General features: G+C 32.1%; 2 protein-coding genes across 2 annotated transcripts; one reads left to right on the forward strand and one right to left on the reverse strand.

Annotated features, from left to right (window-relative positions):
• Positions 1-188: 188 nt before the first annotated feature.
• Positions 189-17,770, reverse strand: LOC129221927 (mitochondrial fission 1 protein-like). Its single transcript, XM_054856313.1, has 5 exons — positions 17,653-17,770; positions 16,875-17,007; positions 13,971-14,047; positions 5,879-5,984; positions 189-2,114 (listed from the first exon to the last, which is right to left on the reverse strand). The coding sequence occupies exons 1-5, from the start codon at positions 17,737-17,739 to the stop codon at positions 1,987-1,989; spliced, it is 531 nt and encodes a 176-aa protein (XP_054712288.1). The 5' UTR covers positions 17,740-17,770; the 3' UTR covers positions 189-1,986.
• Positions 17,771-18,219: 449 nt separating this feature from the next.
• On the forward strand, positions 18,220-23,194 carry LOC129221937 (transcription initiation factor TFIID subunit 2-like). Its single transcript, XM_054856324.1, is given in 3 exon segments — positions 18,220-19,486; positions 19,488-21,344; positions 21,346-23,194. Coding segments are annotated over 3 exon segments (3,705 nt in total). The 5' UTR covers positions 18,220-18,253; the 3' UTR covers positions 21,961-23,194.
• Positions 23,195-23,226: the final 32 nt, after the last annotated feature.

Raw genomic sequence — 23,226 nt, forward strand, 5'->3', positions numbered from 1 at the left:
TAATCTTAGTGAAATTGTTTTTATAAAAAAGAATAAGAAGAAATACAGTTATAAAATTCTTTAATAATATATTCTTAAAAATTTTATTTACAATTATTTGTAGAAAAGCACAAGACAATGACAGATATGAATTGCAAAAATATTTCCAAGCAACAGTTTGTAAACTTTCTGTCATAAAGAGAAAAAACTCTGGTTTTAACAACATATTAAAATTTGAAACAATGATATAAACATGATATTTTTTAAATTCTAAACATATAAATTTAAAATAAGATTAACAGACATAACTATAATACAATTTCATAACATATAAATACTCTACTTATATTTTTAATTTTAATCACAGCAACATTTGTATGCATTTTTAAAATAATGTATTAAAAAAAAGAAATGAATACAATTTATATTTAATACAAAATTAATATCAATCAAATTTTTGCTCATCACAATTTCATCCCATATCACAGAGTTCAACAAAATTTCAGATATTAAAATCCAACGATATCTAGTTATGTATGTATGTCATGCAATCTCGTAGAGAACAAATAAGAAGGGAGGGTACAACCAAATATCAAAAGATTCGAAATTTTATGAAGATCATAGTTGGCCAGGACACATCTCCATACAATTCAAATTAGCGGGGATTAAATGAAGCATCAATCTCTTCAGCAACATTTTACCCGTTCTAGAGCAATATAACAGCTGCCAACCTGTTAATAATGCTTGTTTCAATCAAAAGTGGATTAAGTAATGTTGGCCGCACATCAATAATTCCTGGTTGAGTCAAAGTGGATTGAGTAAGCCGCCTTTCTAATTCAAAGATGCAATGAATTGCCTTTTTTTAATATTTGGAAGGAATGTAATTTACCTCATAAAAACGTCAATTGATTCTTTCGTTAACTTAAGCAGCTTCAGTGGTAAGAAGAGGGAAAAGTCTCCTAAGTACACCGATGAAGGGGTGTACCTTAGTAGGGCAAGCTGACCTGGTGGCTACTTTTTACAATAATGTTTAGAAATCCTTCAAGTATTAAAGTAGTTTCTTGATGGTTACTTTTATGAAAAGAGCTTCAGACAAACAAATTTCCGTTAGTTCATCCAGTGGAAAATATTAAATTTTCTTCAATGTTTACGTAATATAAGGAGTAAATTAAGATTTTTTATTTTGTTTCACTAAATCACAACTGTCACAGTTGAAAGGTCCTTCATTAGACTATGCAAAATTTATCCTGGGAAGATTCGGAACAGCTTCTGTATGATCCCCGGGTTGGCAACATTTTGTGACACCAAACCATGCTAATGCGTTAAATTTTAGGACAATCCTTGTAACCTGTAAAGGCAAAACAAAACACAAGACAACACAATTGACGAGTTATCATAGGAAAAAGTTGCAAAAAAAAAAAAAAAGTGTTGCCAACCCGGCGGTTATACTGAAGCTGTTCTGAAGATTCTAAATATATTTGCAAAGAAGCATGCTTGAAATAAAACACATAAATTTACTAAAGTCCATTAAAAAATTTTTCCTGCGTTTCATTTTCCTGTTCTTTTAAAATTTTATTCTTAGAAGGTCAATAAATAAATATATAAGAAACTTGACTTTGTGCGCCCTCTCCTCCCTGGTTATTTTGTTTGGATGCACCACTAAATGTATTGTTACTGGATTTTTTTAAACACTTCTCCAAACAAAATTTCCATCAGTAACATCAGGAAATAGAAGAAACATTGATTTTAAAATTCATATCAAGCTTACATTGTAAGCTTAGTAAACAAACGATTACATACATCTTGCTCATGTACCTGGCATGAAATTTAAAACAAAGAGTAATTCTGCTACATTGCCTTCAGCAACAACATTATTATAAATCTTTTACAAAAAATGTAAGGTAGACTAAAGAAAAACGAATAAAAATGAGTTTAAGATGCAGACTAAAAAAACATTTAAATGTTTCACAAAGATTTTATATAGAAAAATAAAGGAACTGAATTGTTTCATTGACCTTTTCTCTTCACCAGAGAATATCCTAGAGCAGCTCCAACAGCCAGACTACCGACTACAATAGCTGCAGCCCCACCAAATATAGTAGCTGCTCCAAACAAAGCCATTCCAGTGAGGCCATCTAGAAATAATTACGCATCATTTTATATTAAATAGTGTGCCTTTCAAATAAAGGATTTAAAATTTAATGCACACATAAAATTTTTTATAAAATAAATGAAGTACAGTTACATGAAACTGAAAGGTAACTTAGAATCTAAAATTAACAAAAACTGATATATCTTTGTAATTATATAACTATGTCATCACTACTCCTGGTGAATGACAGAAAACTGATCATCAAACCAGGTATCGATAGATAAGCCATTTTCTTGGCTACATGTTTAGTTAGGTGCTATTATAATTGTGTGTTTTTAATTAGCAGAGATATTAATTAAAAAAGTAACTATTCTCCTTTTGGCCCTTCTTTCGGAATCACTTTTAGATAGCTTCGCCTGTAGACAATTTCGCTTTTCCCAATCATTTTCCCCATCAAAGCGGAAATGCTTTCTTTGGTAGCCTGCCCGTTTCTCTTACTAAGTCATTCTTTCTCAAGGTCACCTTTGGCCTTAGCAAAATTATGGCCACTTTTTACTGTTCTTATAATTTTTTTCTCTTTATATGCTTTAAGCGAAGTGTTTTGATCTTTGAGTGGTTCAAACTTCTGGTTAGAAAGCGCAGTGGAATGACAATGAAATGGTGCTAGAGGTGTTCCGTGCTGAAAATTCATTTACTCTTCATTAACTAATTTGAGTGTTTGATAAAGTGGGAATTAGAATGAAATGGTTCCAGAGATGTGTCGGGAAAAAGATTAATGAACTGGTTACTAATTAACGTTCCACCGCAGGCGGCAAGAAGAAGAGAGCGAAGCCCCTGAAGTACACCGCCAAAGGTCGTGTAAACGAATCCACGGCAGGTGGGTTGCACATGCTAGCCGCTTTTCCGGCTAGTAATTTCAAAATTTAAACCATTTTAAAAATGTTTTTTGAAAAAAATTAGAAAAATGCATCAAGGAAGACCGAGAATTGGAAAACATTTTAACATACACATAGTTTGTGAAAGTTAAATTTAGCATATTGCAGTGTAAAAAAAAAATGAAAAAAAAATGGGAGGATCAATTGACACTCTAAGACAAGCAATAGCTTTCAATCAATCAATAAATAAAAGGCACAAGCACACACACAAATACACAATAAATAAATAAATAAATAAATAAATAAAAAAATTTTTTAAAAAATGGAGAAAGAAAGAAACACAGCATTGAAATGTACTGATTTTTCAAACTTATTGGTATTGATAAGGTCAGTGAATCATAATTGTTAACAAATAAATTGTGGATTAATGTTAATTTTAAAACCTAACCACTCAGCATTATATGAATATTTAGGTTTTTTACCACTCAAAAAACTCGAACAAAGACAGCAGAAATAAACAAGAAAAATGACACTATACTTCCAAAATAAGACAAGAAATACTGCAGCAATGAAAATGAGATCAAATATCTTGCTCCCTTAATTAAAAGGAAAAAAATCCTTTTTTCTAAACATGTATTTAAATACAGTCAACATTTAATAACTGAATAGTCCCAAGGGCACAGCTAAAACATTCGAGTTATGGCAAGTTTCCACAACAGTGTCAAGAGTTTGGGAACCGATAAAAACTTTGAGATCAAGGAATATTCAAGTTATAAGCTTCGAGTTATCGATATTTGACTGTACCAAGAGTTTAATAATTCATATCAGGAAATTTACTGGTTAAGATTTTTCTACTGACCAGTGGGATTCTTAGTTTGACAAACTTATGGATTGGCACCCATGCTCCTCCCAGTAATACATTAAAAAAATAATTATAAAATAAAAAATCTGCAGAATATACATTTAAAAAAAACTAATGCAAAATAAAGTCACTTATTATCCAAAATAAATAGAATTGTTGGCCTGCTTTTTCTTCTATCAGGGTTCATATGCTCCTTCCAAACTCCTCCAATACTCCTTCATTTAGGAAATTTTTTTGAAGGGCCCTGCACACTTCTTCAATTTGGTTTTAACTCCTTCAAAACTCCTTCTTTTTTAGTTCAATGCTACATAATCTTCCTTTATGACAGTCATTTAAAATACTTCATGTAACCCTAACAGTGATCCATGTAGAAGCTAAACTTCAACAAAATAAGATCAGGTAGTTTTTACATCACTCTTCTGTAATAACATTTGTTACTTTTTCCTAGTGAAGAAAAACTGCTTGTTGAGAATGCTTTATCATCAATTAGACCTTCTGATGACGATGAAGTCACAAGCTAGCGAGTTTTTACTGTGCTGTATAAAAAAAATTGGAATGGCATAATTCGTCTATTTGGTAAACCCACCTAGCATTATAAATTGATTTCATGGACACTTCATGGCACTCTTCACTTCTTTCTATGGCACTGCACTTTAAGGTGCCACAGCACCCAGTTAGAGAACATGGTAAAAGGGGGGAAAGGGCAGACGGGTTCATAAAATTGTGACAAGGGGAAGAGAAAGGGTGACAAAAAATGACATCACACAGTTTATAGCAGTATGTGTATGAAAAATGTGACATATGACAAGAGAAGGAGAAAGGTGAAGTGTGACACTTTGTGACAAAAGGGGAAGGGGGGTCAAATATGTAGAAGAAAAGTTTGACATTTAAGGACAGCCCAAAATTACTCCTTCAAAATCTCATTTTAGTCCTTCAAAACTCCTCCAAAACTCCTTCATTTTATTTCTGAATTTGAGTACAAACCCTGTCTATGATTTAAAAAAAAAATTAGGTTTAAACACTTAGAGGGAAAAAAAACTAAGTTCATAGATGATCACCTAGTTGCTTGGGCCAACTTGCCCTGATTGAAGAGTAAGTTAGCCCACATTCTGCTTATGTAAAATTACAGAAACGAACAAACCTTGGTCAAATCTTATACCTTACTTTGTACAAATGTAAAAGTAATGTATTCTTGATAAAAATATTTTTTGTACACCACATTTTCACATTATTAAAATCTAAAATCATGTGAATAAAAAACTCAAAAAGAATAAAACTGCAATAATTTAACTAAATTAAAACAAAAATTGAATTTTCAGATTCAATCCAGAGGCAAAAAATTGATGCCCTCCTCCCCTCTAGTTCAATAAAATTTTATATTTAACCTAAAATACCATTTGGCATCTTTTTCTTGCCGTTTCCAACTGAAATCAGAAGCTTTTATCTCACCAAAGAACAATGAACTCCCTAAATGCTTCGGTTTCAGTGCTGAAAATTTATGCTCATTAGCGATTTAATGCTTAGTTTTGGTCAAGCCCTTTTTTAAAATATGTACAGTAAAATTTTGCTTGCCTCAGTTAAACGGCATTTTTAAACTAGTATTTTCTATGCGTTAAAAGCTTTCCCAAGTTATGCTAGTGCATAAATTGGAATTAGTCACATTTATGAAATGTATTTCAGCAATCATTTCAAAGTATCAAATAAATTTTTCTTCACATTCATTTTCTTTTTATATTTAGTTATTTACTCACCTTATTTATTTTATGCTTTCCTAAAGTTTATTATTATATGCCTACAAAATTGTTATGCAGATTAAGGTTGGAAGACAATAAAAACAGCATCTTGGGATCATAAGGTGATTCTAATATGACTCATTTATTCATTCATAGTAATCTATAAATCTATGTACATGAAAATATAAAGAAGCACAATTTCCAAAATATTAGGAATGGCAATGTATAGAATGAATAAATTAGAAAATAGTCAATATTTTAAAAATTCATTTTTAAATTGAAGATTAATAATAAATTTTAGGTTTCCAGAAATAAGAATACCATTTTAAAATGTTACCTTTTTTAAGTTGTTTTTGAATATAAACATCTAATTGTTGAGCTTGAATGTTTGTAGGTTCAACACTTAGAAAGGCTTTAGCATATTTTTGGGCAGAGCAATAATTCTATAAAAATGACAAAAAATCACATTGATACTATTGAAATTTTCACAATTAACACTTAACTAAATAAAATTTTTTAAAGAATTCCAAGCGAACTTGTAAGGCAGATCTAAAAAAAATAGTAATTGCAGAGTATAATCAGGGGTAGAAGTGGTCAACTTTTAATACATAGGACATTTTCCATTAAAAATATAGGACAAATATACGATATGTTTTATGAATAACACTGATATGAAAAAATAAACAATACATAATATTCATAGAAATTCTTGCACAAATTATTATCAATGATTTCAATTAATCATGCTGCATAAGTTAAAAAACCCAAATAAAAGTTATAACTTTTACTTAGAATGAGTCTGCAGTTCTTGAATGAATAGCTTCAGAAAAAAAAAGTTTATACACATATATGTATTTAGGTTTGAGGCCATTTTCTATGCCTTGACTGCCTACATTAATCAGACTCTGCAAAATCAATTTTTTCTCTAAGTTTCACTATTTTTTTTTGGAAGGTACATGAACCTCTTCTTTTGCCTCTGATTGTTATGCATCTCTACAAGAATTTCAAATTTTTTTATGAATTTTGTATTTAGTACCATGATAATAAAACGAAACTCTTTCCTTGGTAATGCATGCATAATTTATTGCTTTCCCAATCACAGTACCTTAATTAACCTTAAAACTCTTATTAGGGTCTGGTGGGGGAAAGTGGTCAATGGGGTAAAGTGGTCATTCGTCAAATAAATGGATATAGCTTGGAAATAAATGTTCGAATGAATGTGAAAATTTTATTATAGAGTAGGGCAGTTAAAAACTACATTTTGAATACAAAATTTTAAAACTGGCAAAATTTTATTTGGTGAAAAAAAATATTTTATGTCAATATGAAAAGTTTGTAAATCTAAACACCTCTTTTAACTTCCTTGGGAAATTTTGTTTGTTAGAATTATGAACAGATTGACTGCATAGAAAGCTTCCTACATGTCTCAAGAACTCTTACTCATTAGCAGTTAGTTGAATCTATTTTAGATAATTTTTTAGAACAGTTTAAGTAAGATGGGGTAAAGTGGTCATAATATTAGGCTTAACAAATATTGTTCTTCTAATGTCACTCAATCATTAAGTATAATGAAGATATAAATTAAATATTAATTTCACTTAATATGTATTGTTTTTACAGTAAACGGGGTTAAATATACGAGTATATGCGTATGCATACGCATTATACTAGTGTAGGCACGTATATACGTATTCACATAAATGCACCAATAAATACGTATACCGATATCTGCAAGTATTTTAAATCTATACAGATATACATTCGACTATACACGTATGTACTCGCTTATACTCGTGTATATATATATATATATATAAACACTTATATACTCAGGCAGACACGTATATACGTATGCGTACTCGAGTAGACACTTCCATACAAGCATATGAAATACAAGTATGCAGGGTGAGTTTAAACTTTTGGGCAAATTATTAAAAGGTGTTACAGGGGAGAATAAGAAGCAAGAATCACACTTTAGGAACATATGGTCACAAACACAACGCTGACACGCTACATGCATGCAAATCCAGAAACTGATGGATGCAAAACAGGTCACAAATTTATTACACAAAGACAATTTTAAACAACATTTTTGGTCTCAAGAAAGTTTTAAAGTGATTGATGAAATTTTCAGCCTGCAGCTGTTACGCATGCGTCGCAATCACAAACCACTCTCTGTTGCAATAACGATACTTTTGAAAAACTTTCATCAGTCGCTGTGCCTTTTTTGCGATTCTTGTATTAGAGCTACTACAGGCCGTAACTTTTAGCAACTGGTCTAAATATTTCTTAAAAATTAAATGTTGGGTAAAATCATTTTTTGTGCAAAAAATTTGTGATTCATTTTGCATCCATAAGTTTCTGACTTTGTGTGCATGTAGCGCGTCAGCTAACGTAAGTTTCTTATAATTCTTTGTTTCTTATTCTCCCCTCTCACACCCCTTAGAATTTTGTCCAAGAGCTTGGATTCACTCTGTAGGCACACATGTATGTGCGCTTATATACTCGTGTATACATACATGTACTGGTGTATACACTTAAATGTAAGTATATACGTCTATACAGGCATATAATCGTGTTTGCACGTATACATACGTGCATAATCGTGCTTCACAATATATATAACTATGTGTGAGTGTGTGTGTGAATGGACACGTATCCCCCAAACACGCATTGGATGTATCCACGAATTAACTCGTGTATACCCGTATATGTATGTACACTTATATATGCGTAAATACGTCTATTGTATGCGTGTATATGTCTGCTGTACACGTATATACTCGAGATACATGTGCATACACACATATGATGTTTGTTTACACGCGTATATACCCGTACATACACGTGACACGTATATACTCCTGTATGTAATCACGTATACATGCTTATATACTCGTGCTTCACAATATATATATATATATATATATATATATATATATATATATATATATATATGTGTGTGTGTGTGTGTGTGTGTGTGTGTGTGATGAGTAGTAGATACGTATATATACTTCAGTAGGCACGTGCATGCATGTATCTGATGCATACCTGTATCTACTCATATATGAACATGTTTACTAATGTTTACACGACACGTATATACTCGTGTATACACATATGCTTGTGCATATACTTCTAACTATGAAAATAACCGAAATATGCGAATATTAGGGTTATTTATAATGGTTTTACATCTATTTTTAACTATGACCACTTTACCCCATGCTATGACCACTTTCCCCCACCCCATGGGGTAAAGTGGTCATAAATACAAAGAGAAAAGAAAGTGTTATAAAACTACTTAAATCAATATTTATTTTCCTAAAACTCAATGTAACTTGTTCTTTAACAAAGCAATGTAAAATAAAAACAAAAAAAGTTTAAGTGTTTAAAGAATTGATTGTATTTATTATTCACCTAAGTTGAAAATCTGCGATTTTATGACCACTTTACCCCACCAGACCCTATAGATTCAATGCCTTAAGATGATCTTTCTTATGTCAGTATCTTTTTTGTTTGCGAGAAAAATCTCTTTCAACTGGTGCTAAATCTTATGAAAGGTGCTAAAGACTTTCACTACTAAAAGACCTAAGTATTTGCATCAAGAAAGCTGTTCAATTTTTATCATTACGAAGTATTTTTCCAAAATGAATTAACATCCAATCCCCATTCCTCAAAATTTTTATCAAGATAGTGACGTATCAATGGAAGGATCCTGTAAAAATTTTATTTCTTTTTTAAAATTTCTGAAAAGCCTTTTTTTAATAACCAATTCTGCTAAAAATATAGTGTTTAAATAATGTAAAACTCTGATTTTAGTAAGAAGTTCAAATTTTAAAAGCAAGCAGGGTTAATTTTTTTTTTTTTTTTTGCATAATTACCTACATTTAAATATTTTAAATGCCCTTTTTTTAAAATTAATAGCGGCTGTTTTTAGTGAAAATTCATTGGCAAAGTGCTTCATCAATAGTTTGGAGAGCTTATCATAAAATATAGACCATTGAAGCTTTCTCTTAAAACAAATTGAAAATTTTGTCAAAAATACTCTACAAAATTTAAAGAGACAGGTGCTGGCAGAGATTCAAAAAAAAAAAAAAAAAAAAAATTTTTTTTGTAAACAAGCATCTTGTTTTTAAGCAATCTTGAATTAGCAAATCAAGTGACCAAAAGGCTTTTCAATGGTAATTTTCTACAATTTTTTATAACAAATTATAAGAATACAGGAAATATAGGACACTTTTGATGCTCTTTTTGAAAATATAGGATATATAGGACTACTTCTACCCCTGTATAATTGTGGTGAAATTTCTAAAGCTCGTATTTTTTGTAATGCATTTTACTAGAAAGATAAAATTAACAGCAGTAAATTTTTTTTTAGTTTTGCTGTGTTGCCAAAATAAAAAAAAAATATATTGCCAGAAATGTGGCAATTGAGCCATAGTCTCTTAACTACTGACATTGTAGAACAACGTTTCCCAAAGTGTGTTCCGCGGCCCTTGGGTTCCACCGAAATATATGAAGGGTTACACCGCGAGTTAGCCGTTGCGTAAATTTATTTTCTACTAGTTTCAAAAAAAAAAAAAAAAAAATACCAAAGATTTAAAATGTCACTCCAGATTAAAGTAGTAGTCATCACAGTGTTTCGCATCGCCACGCCAGCATAATCAAGTAACTACTATCTGACTTGATTAAATTTCTTGATGAAGCTTCAGAAATAGGTACATGATAGTTATGAAGACATGGGTAGGTGCACAAATCACTACTATTTCATATGAAATATTCTGGCTATCCAAAAAAAAAAGGTTTTTAAAAGGTTGTATAAACTTCCAGATGAAATGAGGGTTTTTCAACAGGAGCAAAATGTATCATTATGTTCAGCTGTTTGCAATGTTTTGCATGAGGAACAATGGCTGATAAATATTTTGTTGACACTTTTGGTGAGTTGAACCAAGTGGCTATTTTCAGTCAAAGGGAAACAGTAACCCCATTTGTTATGAGAGATAAAACTACAGCGTTAAAAAGAAAGCTGAATTTTCGCTTTCCCTGCCAGAAAAAAACAACTTAGAATGTTTCGCTCTCTTAAGGGGAACTTTTGCCAGAAACAATCTCCATGAACACAATGCAAAGCAACTATTTCGGGATATTAAAAACCATTACTCTTGATTTGGTAAACCTAATGACACTGTTCGTGTCCGAGTATGAATCATAATTGCACTTCAGAGTTCATCTACTGGAAACCAATTTTCTGATTCAGTTTCACTCAATAAGTTTTGGTTTGGAGTTGAAGAGGAACACTCATTATTGGGCAACAAAGTTGAATCTGAAAACTTCTTCCCCTCATAATAACTTATCAATGCAAAACAAGCTTTCCAGCCTAAGCGTACACAAAAAACAAATTTAGTGCAAAACACAAAAAACAAACTTTAGTCTTCAACCACAACTGATTGAATGTGCACTAGTCAAACTAGCGGTGGAACATTGACAGTAGTCAGAATCAAACCCATCACCCTTTAGCCACGAACTTAGTGCCTTACTAATTGGGCGAACTCGGCTCGTGCCTGCAGCATATTATTTAACTATGTACCTGGACATGTTGGATTCTGCTCCTGTTGTACGCACTCAACCTTCCGACATAAAGCAAAAATTTATAGATATTGTCAGTTTTAAAATGAATTTACTTCATTCTTTATATTAATTTAGTTTGTTGCGGGGACAGTTATTACTGTAACTGTTGCAACAATTTCATGGGAAAACTATTTTTTCACAAATAGGTCTTATTCCAAATTGAATACAGTAATTTTTTGTTCATAATGCCTCATAATTTTTTGAAAAATTGCTTTCAGTACATAGTCAAATAATATGCTGCACGAGCCGAGTTCGCCCAATTAGTAAGGCACTAAGTTCGTGGTTAAAGGGTGATGGGTTCGATACTGACTACTGTCGATGTTCCACCGCTAGTTTGACTAGTGCATGTTCAATCAGTTGTGGTTGAAGACTAAAGTTTCATCCTAAATCAATAACTCTAGGGATGGTGGGCTGGTGTTGCTTAGCCCATGAACAGGATTTTTAAAAAAAAAAGCTGTCTTTAGGGCCACCTTAAAAACTGTTAAAACAACCTCTGTGATAGGTACGGAGGACCAGTGGCAGATTTATAGGTTTGGGGGCAGGTAAATGCATATTTAAGGCCTTTTGTCTTCCACAGAACTGAATAAAACATATATCATGTGCATTTTTGTACTCTCTTCAGGGGTCATAAAGAGCCCTCGAAATTTTCGACAGGATAAATCCGCCATTACAGATGACCCTGGGGTGTGCATTGAAGTATTATTTGGACACAACGAAACTCTCCTCTCTGCATTTCATATGAGTAATTGATACTTACATATTAAAGGGGTGATTGTGAGCTTATCAAAAAATAAATACCTGAAAGTTTAAAGCGAGAATGGGGGGGGGGGGGAATCTTTGGCCCCTATTACTTAAGTGCACCTATGCCATAGTATTAAATAGTTCAATAGTCAGAGTCAAAATAGTGTGTGTACATTTGATTAAAATTTTAATGAGTTGCAAAGTTACTTTTGAGCTGGTGTTATACAAAATTATCTTGACATTTGTCCATCTTAAGGGATAGGTGTCCATCTTAAGGCTCTTGCAGGTATATTTGATGAGTATTATATAATTTTTAAAAAAATGCAGAGGTAGGGAGATAAAAGCATAACAAAAAAACATAATTCTGGTATTTTCGGACATAAAAATACTGGAAATACGTCCGAAAATACCGGAAATTCGGTAAAATATCGGAACACAATTACCCCTGATCTTATCACATTTACCAAAATTCAGTTTTATGGTGATATTTGAATGATATGATTTATATCAGCCAGGTTGGCGTAATTTGCTGTCTTGGAGGAAATACAAATTTATGTATCATCACAACATAGTTGGAAAAATTAAATGTCAATGTGTAAAAACACTGCACAGGCACTGAGTCCTGAAAGAAAACATCAGTCATGCTGGACAACTAAGGCTTTCAAAGACCTTCTCTTGAGCAATACGCACCAAAACCAAACGCACTTCCACAAATATATCAGTTGAAGTCTCCTTGTATTTCAGTTTGTTTTTAATTCTTCTGTTATTTTTCGAGATATAAGGAGTAATGCTTGACGAAGAAAGCATTCTGTTGTGTCACCTCTTTGAAATGATTTGTGGCACAAATTGATCTCCACTTCTCCCATATAGGTACATATATGCGGTACCAATTTTTATGCAAATCATTTTGTTATTGTTTGACAGACAGCAATCACGCTTAAAGTGGAAATTGTTTGATTGGGTCAACCTCTGAAGAGATTAGTGCCAAAACTAATCAAGGTCTGCTCACTTGAAGATGCATATGTATATAAAGTTTCTTTCAATTTCATGCATTACTTTTTGAGTTAGATTGCTCTCAAGAAATCAGTCAAATACATGCTGAACACAAACAGGCGGACAGAAAGCCGAATGATGATGATTTTTCACCTTTATCATTTGACACCTAGATCCTTAACACTTATGTGTTTCAGTCATAAACAAAAATGGGGTTCCTTGAAATAAAAGCAAATTACTGAGAGTTCCGTGGCTTAAAAAGTTTGGGAACCACTGTTGTAGAATATTATTTTAGAAGCATAACTGAAGGAGACTTTTGGTTAAAATGGGTTTTTGTGACATTGGGCAACTTGGGCAAAGTGGTTGAGGCCGAATTTTCAAAAATCTTGGCAACACAGCAAATTACAAAAGATCCATTTCAATATAAAAATTCCGTGAGATAAATAAGTCAAACCACAAAATTTCAAAATAATATGCCAAATAAATTAAAAGAGGCATTAAATAACTTTAAAAGTTTCACTGAAATGAAAAAAAAGCCCTCCAACTCCAGTGTTTATCTCCTGTCTCATGAAACTGACTATGTTATCATTACCCCACCACAAAATCTCCAGCTTCCGATACTGTGAAAAAAAATTAACTTGTGTATTGTGCAACAAGATATAGTCTTTAACTCTGAAGAGAAGACACCTCAGAGCAGATGTTCTGCTTGGGTTCAGCAAATACATAAAGAAAAGCTTCACTGCAGTTTTGTTAAAAAACTACAACACAGTAAAAGTTGTACAACAACTTTTTCAGATTGAGTAAAATTTGTTTTGTGATTGCATGTTAGATAGCAATCAACCTGCCGTCCCCCCCCCTTTTATATAATGTGGGAAAACACTAAAATGATTCATGATAAAAATCCATGTCTTACATACTTTATTAATGGACAAAAAAAATTATTTTATTTTTAGAAATTTTATAGCATTGCTTTGAAAATGCTTTATTCATTAATAATCAAATACATAAATAACAAAACGTAGCATGCAAATGCAAGAAATAAATATTGCAATAGACATAAAACTAACCTTCTGTTTTGTTTCTGCAACTGCCAAGTAAAACAAACTATCTCTTTTAATTTCTTCATTTCCTTCCTTGAATATTTCTGAAAAAACATAGTTAAAATTTTTACCAAATCTGCGTGAAGCAATGAAGAGAATGTTGTATATCATGACATGCGTAACACTTTAGTAAAGCCCATATGCCAGGTGCTGCTTTTAAAAGTTATCAATATATAAAATGAACACACCAGGATTTCCGTAATGGTCCAATTTTCGCAAATTGCGAAAATATTATTTAAACTACTAAACTTAATGAAGAAAATTGTGGGTCATTTCATGTAAAATCATCCAGAATTTTTTGCAAATGCCACCCACCATCTCCGATTTCTCTCAAATTCGGTGTACTTGTAGATTTTTTGATGCTGATTATGAAAATATAAATTATATTCGGATTGGTGGAGGGGTTGAAAAGTTACAGGCCTTTAAACATATGTCAAGATGATTTTTTTTGCTGCCATTTTGATTGATACAAAGACGGGTATAAATGGCTATAACTCAATAACAAATTGTTACAGAGCTTTGAATTTTTTTTTATTTTGTTCAGTATGATGTAAAATTGAATTTGAACTGGTTTTAACTTGTTTTTTTTTTTTTTTTCAAATTTCTGTGAGGGTTTACTTTTAATTTTTTAACTCGAAAACGGAGTAACTTTGACAGAAATTTATTCAAAGTATACCCTCTTCAATTTTAACCAAATTTTGTACACAGGTACCCCTAGGTGTATTAAAACATCTGGTAAAAAAATCTCGGTGGGCCATTCACAGGCAATTGTTAAAAACACAATTTTTTATTTTCGGTCCCCTCCCCCCCAAAAAAAAATCAACTCCTTTCAAAAATATAGTTTATTAAACTGCATTTTCCTTAAAATGAAAGTCAAAACGTGTAAAAGGGGCCACAACATGAGAATTTAGGTGTGTGCAAAATAAATACAAAAATCAGAATAAGATAAGATTATCTATCAATGAAGGTATTTACCACTTTGACTTACAGTACACACCGAAAACATTAAATTTGAATCCGAAACTATTAAAAGTATGATATAAAATATCTATGAATAATCTTATCAATAAATAAACTTAATAATAAATAAATGAATAATAACATGAAATATTACTCCATGTTTTTGAACTTACTTCAGCTGATGTATTTTCAATTCGATAAGGGTAAACATCGATGAGTGTTGCATAAATTCTGTTTCATATGAAGCGTAAGAAAATAATTGCAAGTAATATTTTCTTGCACTATAAAAAAAATCAAAGCTCTGTGATAATTTGTTAATGAGTTATAGCCATTTATACACGTGTTTGTGCCAATGAAAAGGCGGCAAAAATATATTATAATATATTTAAAGGCTTGTAACTTTTCAAGCCCTTCAAAAATATGAAAATAATTTATATTTTCATAATTAGCATAAAAAAATCTACAAGTATACCAAATTTGAAAAAAATCGGAGATGATGGGTTGCATGGCCTGGATGATTTGACATGAATTTACCTTTTTACTCAAATAATAAGTAATAATATGTTTTTAAAGTCAGTATATCCTCTAATAAATGCATTATTAGGGGGGGGTTGTCCCATTTTGAAAATTAAACTCGTGTTCTCTCAATAGTAAGCAAAATTCTAAAACTTTTTATTTCATATTAAATAATAATAATAAAACAAAGCGCTACTGTGTACTTTATTTCTTTCAAGGTGTCATGGTGGAATTTTGAATTTAGTATTTAACTAAAGATGAAAAACATGGAAGCATTTAGAAAGATATGTGAATAACCATCTTCAATATTTCAGCATTTTGCTCAAGCTTTTTTCCCGGTTTTAGCTTTTTTGCTACAGAAGTTTTAAACTCAAGCATTGGAATACTACAATTTTTTAATAGTCCAAGGTTTACCTATTGAAAATTTGAAATTTGAAAACATCAGTAATTATCATTTGAAACGTAATTTACTTTAAAAACAAATTTATTGGAATGTATCTAGTGAAGAGCTGTTTATAAAATGAAAAATCAACTTCAAGGATTAGATAATTGCCATTATTTAACTTTTGAAAGTTTTTTCATCCTAAACTTAATGGGCAATACATACATAATTCATAAGTAGGAAATATTTGGGAGCACAGAATTAAGATTAAATTATTCAACTGCAAGATCATGCTTTTGACTAAGGTGTTGAAAGGCAGGTATCAAAATCAGATTACAGCACAATTGCCTATTTTTAAATCTAGGTAAGAAATCAAGAGTAGGATGAAATAAGATTAAGAAAAATGCAGTAAAATAATATAAGTTATGCAATATTAGGTGCAGTGTTCTAAATTTTGCAAATGTTCATATGCAAAATTTCATTTTTAAATTTTAATATACACTTTTCTGTCAAAGCGATAAATTGCGTGGCTCATAAAGAATTTCGAAGCTTATTTTACTTCTTGGAACCCACACTTATTTTTGAGGGTATTCATTCATTATTTTCTTTAAAAAAATAAATAAAACTTGATGAAGGAAATCGAAAGAAGCTGGATAATTGTGGCAGCTTCAAATCTTTGCTCGCTTTTTGAAATTTATGAAGAAGCACGGCTCAAATTTGTGCAACCATTCTGTAAAGCCCCCCCCCCCCACATCAAAATTTTCCAATTGGGCCCCGCATTTGCTAAGGCCAGCTCTGCATGAAATCCTAATATTCTGAAGCTAAATTCATAATGTATGAATTTATATTGTAAAACAATTTTGGTCAAATGATTTTGTGTTGCAGAACATCACAAAGTATTCTGCTTTTGGGATGCTTGATAAACAAATAAGAAAAGTTTAAATAAAATTTTGTTGTAGTTTTCTGCATGAAAAAACTAAAAATCACAATTAGGAAATCGAAAATGATGTTACCTTCAAACATAAGTGCTCCTTTCTTTATATCGTTGCGATTAGAACTATGGATAAGGCAAAACGCATACTGAAATTTTGTCTGAAAATCAATATTATTCGATGCAACTTCTGCTTCATATTGCAGCTGGTAGGTCTAGAAACATCAAATAAACATAGACTGAGTACATCATAGAGCAAAGAAAACCTTATTGGAAAAAAAAAAGATAATTAATGTACCAGAATTGTAATAAAACAATATTGATGAAAAATTTACTTCTATTTTCTGAAATAATATTGGGGGTCAACACTTTAAATTAATAAATTTATTATTGGACCCATTAGGGAAAGGCATCAAAATGATCATTTAAAAAACTAAATTTATTTTTAACATACTTTTGCAATGTAGTCAGGGTAAACCTTTAACCTGACCATGTTGTAAAAGTAGCAATGAAAAAAAAGAAAAAAGAAAAACAACAGATTAAAACATTTTTAACATAGACAATATTTTTAACAATTGCACTGGTATTAATTAACACTAGTCCAGGCATTAAGTATGAGCTGCCCCAATATCCGAAGGTCTGTTCAAACTTTTTGATCATTTTATGACTAATAAAAGAAAAAAACAAGCCACGAATGTGTTGAAAAAATGTAATACGTAAAGCATTTTTAGCAAAAATTAAGGTTAATACTTTTTATATTAAAAAAAAAAAAGAACCGTTACTGTCATTCATTAAGATAATAAAGCATTAGAATTATTGATACTCATTTGGGATTATAACAATTATAAACGGATCTTTACTGCTCTATCTTCTACTGGAACATTATGATTCAACAATGTTTTCATATCTTCAATCGGCAAAACCAAGCTTCTAGCTTCGGTAGCCATATTAGAATAATGAGATACTACTCTTTGAAAAATATGTTTCTAATATTTAGAGAAAAAGTTTCAAATATAAACAACAGTTATTCCCTGAAATGACAAAGAAATCATAAATACATGTACGTAAAAAATCAAAAATACACGATGAGCAGCGAAAAGTAAATAAATAAAAAGATCATAATCACGTATTTCAACTCAACTTAACGTTTGTGATTGAGAAGTTTTTTTAAATTTTTCACAATTTTAAACAGCTATTAAACATGTTATTTTTCGAAAACATGACTTCATTTTACCCCTGATCATGTAATAAATAACAAAAAAGGGTTTGTATCACGAGAATTTAAATTAGGAAATCACTAATATACAATAACTTCAACTTCTTCGTTTCGTTACTTTTTTGTTTATTTACTGCAGTCTGCAGTGTTTGTTTGGAAAATGTTTGTGTTTGAGGTGTTAAGCGACTTTGGTCATACAATGCATTTTAAATAAGCAAAATTTTCAAAATCTACTAGAAAAGAAAATGAAGAAGGTTGAGAAATCAACAGATTCAGTGATTCGGCCTTATAAATTGTCTCATCAAGTGCTATGCATAACGCAAATAAATTTTCAAAGACAGTCCCTCATCGGTTTTGTCGAATTGACAATAATCCCTTTAAAAAATGACTTCAGACGCATCAGATTGAATGCTAAACAGATACGAATTTATAAAATAGCTATCAATGACGTTCATGATGCTCAATTTAATTACAATGATCCATGTTTGGACATCTGTCAAGGCGAAACAAAACAAAAAAGCATCGATCATTTTAATTCATGTCATTTAGAAGTAGTGAATTCTGTTGACTCTGACAAAGGTAATGGAGAAATCAGTATCAAAATACCTCCTGACATGATGCATCTTGTGACTGAAATGAAATCTTTTCGAATCAGCATAGAATTTGCTCTGGAGAAACCACAAGGTGGTATCCATTTTGTAGTACCTGACTGTGAAGGAAGCATGGCTGAGCGATGTGCTCATATGTTCACTTACAGCACTGATAACTCTTCACGCTTATGGTTCCCCTGCGTTGATTCCTTTTCTGAACCTTGTACATGGAGGATGGAATTTACTGTTGATGCATCGATGGTTGCAGTTTCAAGTGGTGATCTTATAGAAACAGTGTACACTGGTGATATGCGAAAAAAGACTTATCATTACAGCTTATCGAATCCTACATGTGCCCCCAATATAGGACTTGCTGTTGGACCTTTTGAAATATTCGTAGATCCACAAATGCATGAAGTTACGCATTTTTGTTTGCCTCGATTGCTACCCCTTTTAAAACATACCACAAGTTTTTTACATGAAGCATTTGAGTTTTATGAAGAACTTCTATCCAGCAGATATCCATATACTTGCTATAAACAAGTATTTGTTGATGAGGCATTTCAAGATTCCAGGCCTTATGCAACTTTAACCATTTTGAGCACTAATTTATTGAGTTCTCCTCAAATAATTGATCAAACTTATATCTCTCGTAGGATAATGGCCCATGCAGTAGCTGAGCAGTTCTTTGGTTGTTTCATCAGTATGAACTCTTGGTCTGATGCATGGCTACCGAAAGGTATATCCATGTACCTCTCAGGCCACTTTCTAAAAAAAGCCTTTGGCAACAACGAATATAGACTATGGGTGCATGAAGATTTTCATGAAGTTTTAAAGTACGAACAGAAATATGGAGGATTAGTTCTGGATTGCAGCGTAGTCCCTACCCCCTGGTAGTGTTGCTGCAGCAGCTCAGGGCAAAGATGGATCCTTCTATTTTCCAACCCAGCATTTGCACACTACGTCCCCCGAGTATAATAAAATTCTATCAAAAAAGTCTCATTTGGTTATCAGAATGTTAGAAGATAGAATTGGTAGAGAATTACTTTTACAGGTGTTTAACAAATTGTTATCATTAGCTTCTAATGCCGCTCAGCAGAAGGTTACTAATAATGTATGGTTTAATATGCTATTATCAACTAGTAGTTTCCAAAAAGCAATTTTTACTGTTACTGGTAAAGATATAAATACATTCTTAGATCAGTGGGTAAGACAAGGTGGTCATCCAAAATTTTCTGCAAATTTCATTTTTAATAGGAAGAGAAATACTGTAGAACTAGAAATAAAACAACTAGATATTCAAAGTCGAGGTATAAGACGTTACGTTGGGCCCTTAACCATCACCATTCAAGAATTAGATGGCACGTTCAAGCATAACTTGCAAATTGAAGAAAATGCCACTAAACATGATATTACTTGTCATTCAAAAAGTAGGAGGAACAAAAAGAAAAAGATTCCATTATGCACTGGAGAAGAGGTGGATATGGATTTGAGTGCAATGGATGCTGATTCTCCTGTATTATGGATACGTATTGATCCTGACATGTTATTACTGAGGCAAGTTGTAATTGAACAGCCAGATTACCAGTGGCAGTATCAACTACGTTATGAAAGAGATGTTACAGCTCAAAAGGAGGCTATTGATGCCCTTGAAAAATTTCCTACACCTGCCTCTCGCTCTGCTCTTACCTACACAATTGAAAATGAACATTGCTTTTTCAAGATTCGTTGCCTTGCTTGTTTTTGTCTTCAGAAAGTAGCGAATGCAATGGTTGCAACATGGGCTGGACCTCCAGCCATGATGACTATCTTTAGAAAATTCTTTGGTTCCCATTCTTGTATGCATATTATACGACTCAATAACTTCAAAAATTTACAACATTATTTTCTTCAAAAAACAATCCCCGTTGCTATGGCTGGTCTCCGCACTGTTCAATGTATATGCCCACCAGAAGTATTGAAATTTTTGCTTGATCTGTTTAAATATAATGAGAACAGTAAAAACAAATTTTCTGACAATTACTATAGGGCAGCATTAATTGATGCTTTAGCAGAAACTGTTACACCAGTCATATCTGTTTTACCCCATACGGGGCTTACAATAACAGCAGACTCTTTGTCATCTGATACAAAACTGATTTTGGAAGAAATTACAAGATGCTTGAATATGGAAAAATTGCTTTCAAGTTACAAATATACTGTAACTGTAAGTTGTCTAAAGACTATTAGAAAATTGCAAAAGATGGGTCACCTTCCTAATTATCCATCATTGTTTAGAGAATATGCTGCATATGGCATGTTTAATGATGTCAGAATTGCAGCTTTAGAAGCTTTAGTTGATTTTACTAGTGCTGATGGAAGAGAAGAGGATCTTAATTTTTTGTTAGATTTAGTTGAAAACGATCCAGTACCTGCAATTCAATACCATGTTTTGAGAATGCTGACTGAAAAACCACCTTTTACAGGATCCGATCCGAACCCATTGAATTCAGAAGATTTAGTCGAACGACTGTGGAAACTAATGACTTGTGGTACAGCTTGTGATTCACTTATGAGATGTGCTGTTATGGACTTATATCATACACTTTACGGAAGAAAAAGGCCATCAGCTTTACCAGCCCCTGAATTAGGTGTTGTTCTTAATTTAAAAGAGAAGAAATCTCGTCCTCCTATCAACTCTGGCTCAAATGAGGGTATGCAATTGGAAGATTCTTTTCCTACTGATGCTATACTGCTGGAAACTGTAAAAAATTGAAAAATTTGATGTAGGTGATAGTGTTGGTGAAAAGCGAAAGGCAACAAGTCCCTTACACTTTGGTAATCACAACAACTTTTACTCTTCAGATGGGAAAATCAAGGCAGAATTAATAATTGATGAAAACCAAGAGATAAATAAAGTTAGAGTAAGGGAAAGCAGTGGACCGCCAATACCAATTCCTGGTGCATCTGGCATGTCATTATTAAGAACTACCAGTAGCAGTTTAGATTCCACCTCCACTCCTGCTCCAGCACAGTTCTGCACATTTGAAGCCTATTCTGATGATTCACAATCAAAGTCATTGCCTGGATTACAAAGTAACTTTGGTCAACAACCTACCGGCTTTGATTCCAGTATGTTTAAAAAACCGTCTCCCGACATTCCTGAGAGCAAACTCCCTCCATCAGCTTTAGAACTTTTAAGTCAAGCAGCTAGACTGCACAAGAAGAAAAAGAAGAAGAAGAAGAAGCACAAGCTTAAACATAAGCGTCATCACGAAAAGCCAGAGCGTTCAGAGAAAGATCGTACATTCAGTTCAGGTGGCAGTAGCATTCAGTCACCTAATACATTCAGTGGTGGTAGTCCACAGGCAGAAATTTTATAATACCTACATTGAAATTAAAAGCACTTTTGTTCTGAAGAGTGAAATCAGAACATGTTTTACAGTCATAAGTATTTCATTTCATTTCAAGCTTTTGAAACATGGTTGTAGTTTTAGCCGACCAAAACCTATTTTGGCCATGCCACTGGCAAAAACCGGTGTAAAACCAGTCAAAGCTGGATTTAACCACCATAGAGCTGGGCAAAAATGTATTGTATAAAAGCACACTAATATGTATACACTTCAGTTTGCATGCATAATGTTGCATTTTTTAATACATAATTAAAATAAATAGGATGTCTATTTATCATAATTAAAATAATTTTAAAAACTGATTTAGTGTTTTAAATGTAACTTTTCTAATAAACATCAAAATTTGTTCACAACAAAGGACATTCGTTTATTAAAAATACGAAACAGCCTGCAATATAAACTAATAGCTATTCTTCAGAAAACTTGTATCATGTACCCCAAAGCAGAATACTACTAAATTTGCGACGTACGTCGCAGAACAGACGTCTGAGCTGCAGAACAATTTTGCTCAAATGTGAGAGTATAACTCAAATTTTCTGCAAAAATTTACAGATTTCTGTGGAGATTTGCAGGAACTGCAGCTTTTCTGCTGATATCTTCCAACTCAAGATAGACTTTTGCAAATTCTACAGACTTCTTTAAGAATTCTCGGAAATTATGATAATTCGGCGGAAAGCTCGCGAAAAATGTCAGGAATTTTAAGAACTGCAGAATTTGAGTAAAATTCTATCTTGAGTTTGAAGTATTTTGCAGAAATTCGGCAGCTTCTGCAAAAATTTAATTTTCTAAATCTAAAAAGATTCTGATTTTTCTAGCGTTTTTGGTTCCTCTTTTCCTTATTTTTCCCAATCAATCCCTTTCTATGCATTTTAGAAATCATATGAAATATTTTTGGAGAATCTCAATCGGTTTAGGATCTACAAAACTACATAGCAACAGAAGTTTTAAGAACTAAAAAAAGAAAGAAAAAAAACCTCCTGTATAAAACGATTTTAATTTAGGGGTCCCAATTTGAGGAAAAGGTCACGTTGGTTGCTTGTGTATTGCAGGAAGTACTTGCAGAACCATTTTGGTCAAATGATTTTAAGTTGCAGAACATCGCCAAGTTTTATGCTTTGGGGATCATGTATTCAAAGAATTAAAAAATAAATACTGTTCAAAAGGTATTTTTAAATAATTATAACATATTTCTCCTATTATGTGAATAAACCTGCTGTCATTTATTACTTACCTAGG

The sequence above is a fragment of the Uloborus diversus genome, chromosome 1 (genome assembly GCF_026930045.1).
Source record: "Uloborus diversus isolate 005 chromosome 1, Udiv.v.3.1, whole genome shotgun sequence".
Lineage (NCBI taxonomy): Eukaryota > Metazoa > Arthropoda > Arachnida > Araneae > Uloboridae > Uloborus > Uloborus diversus.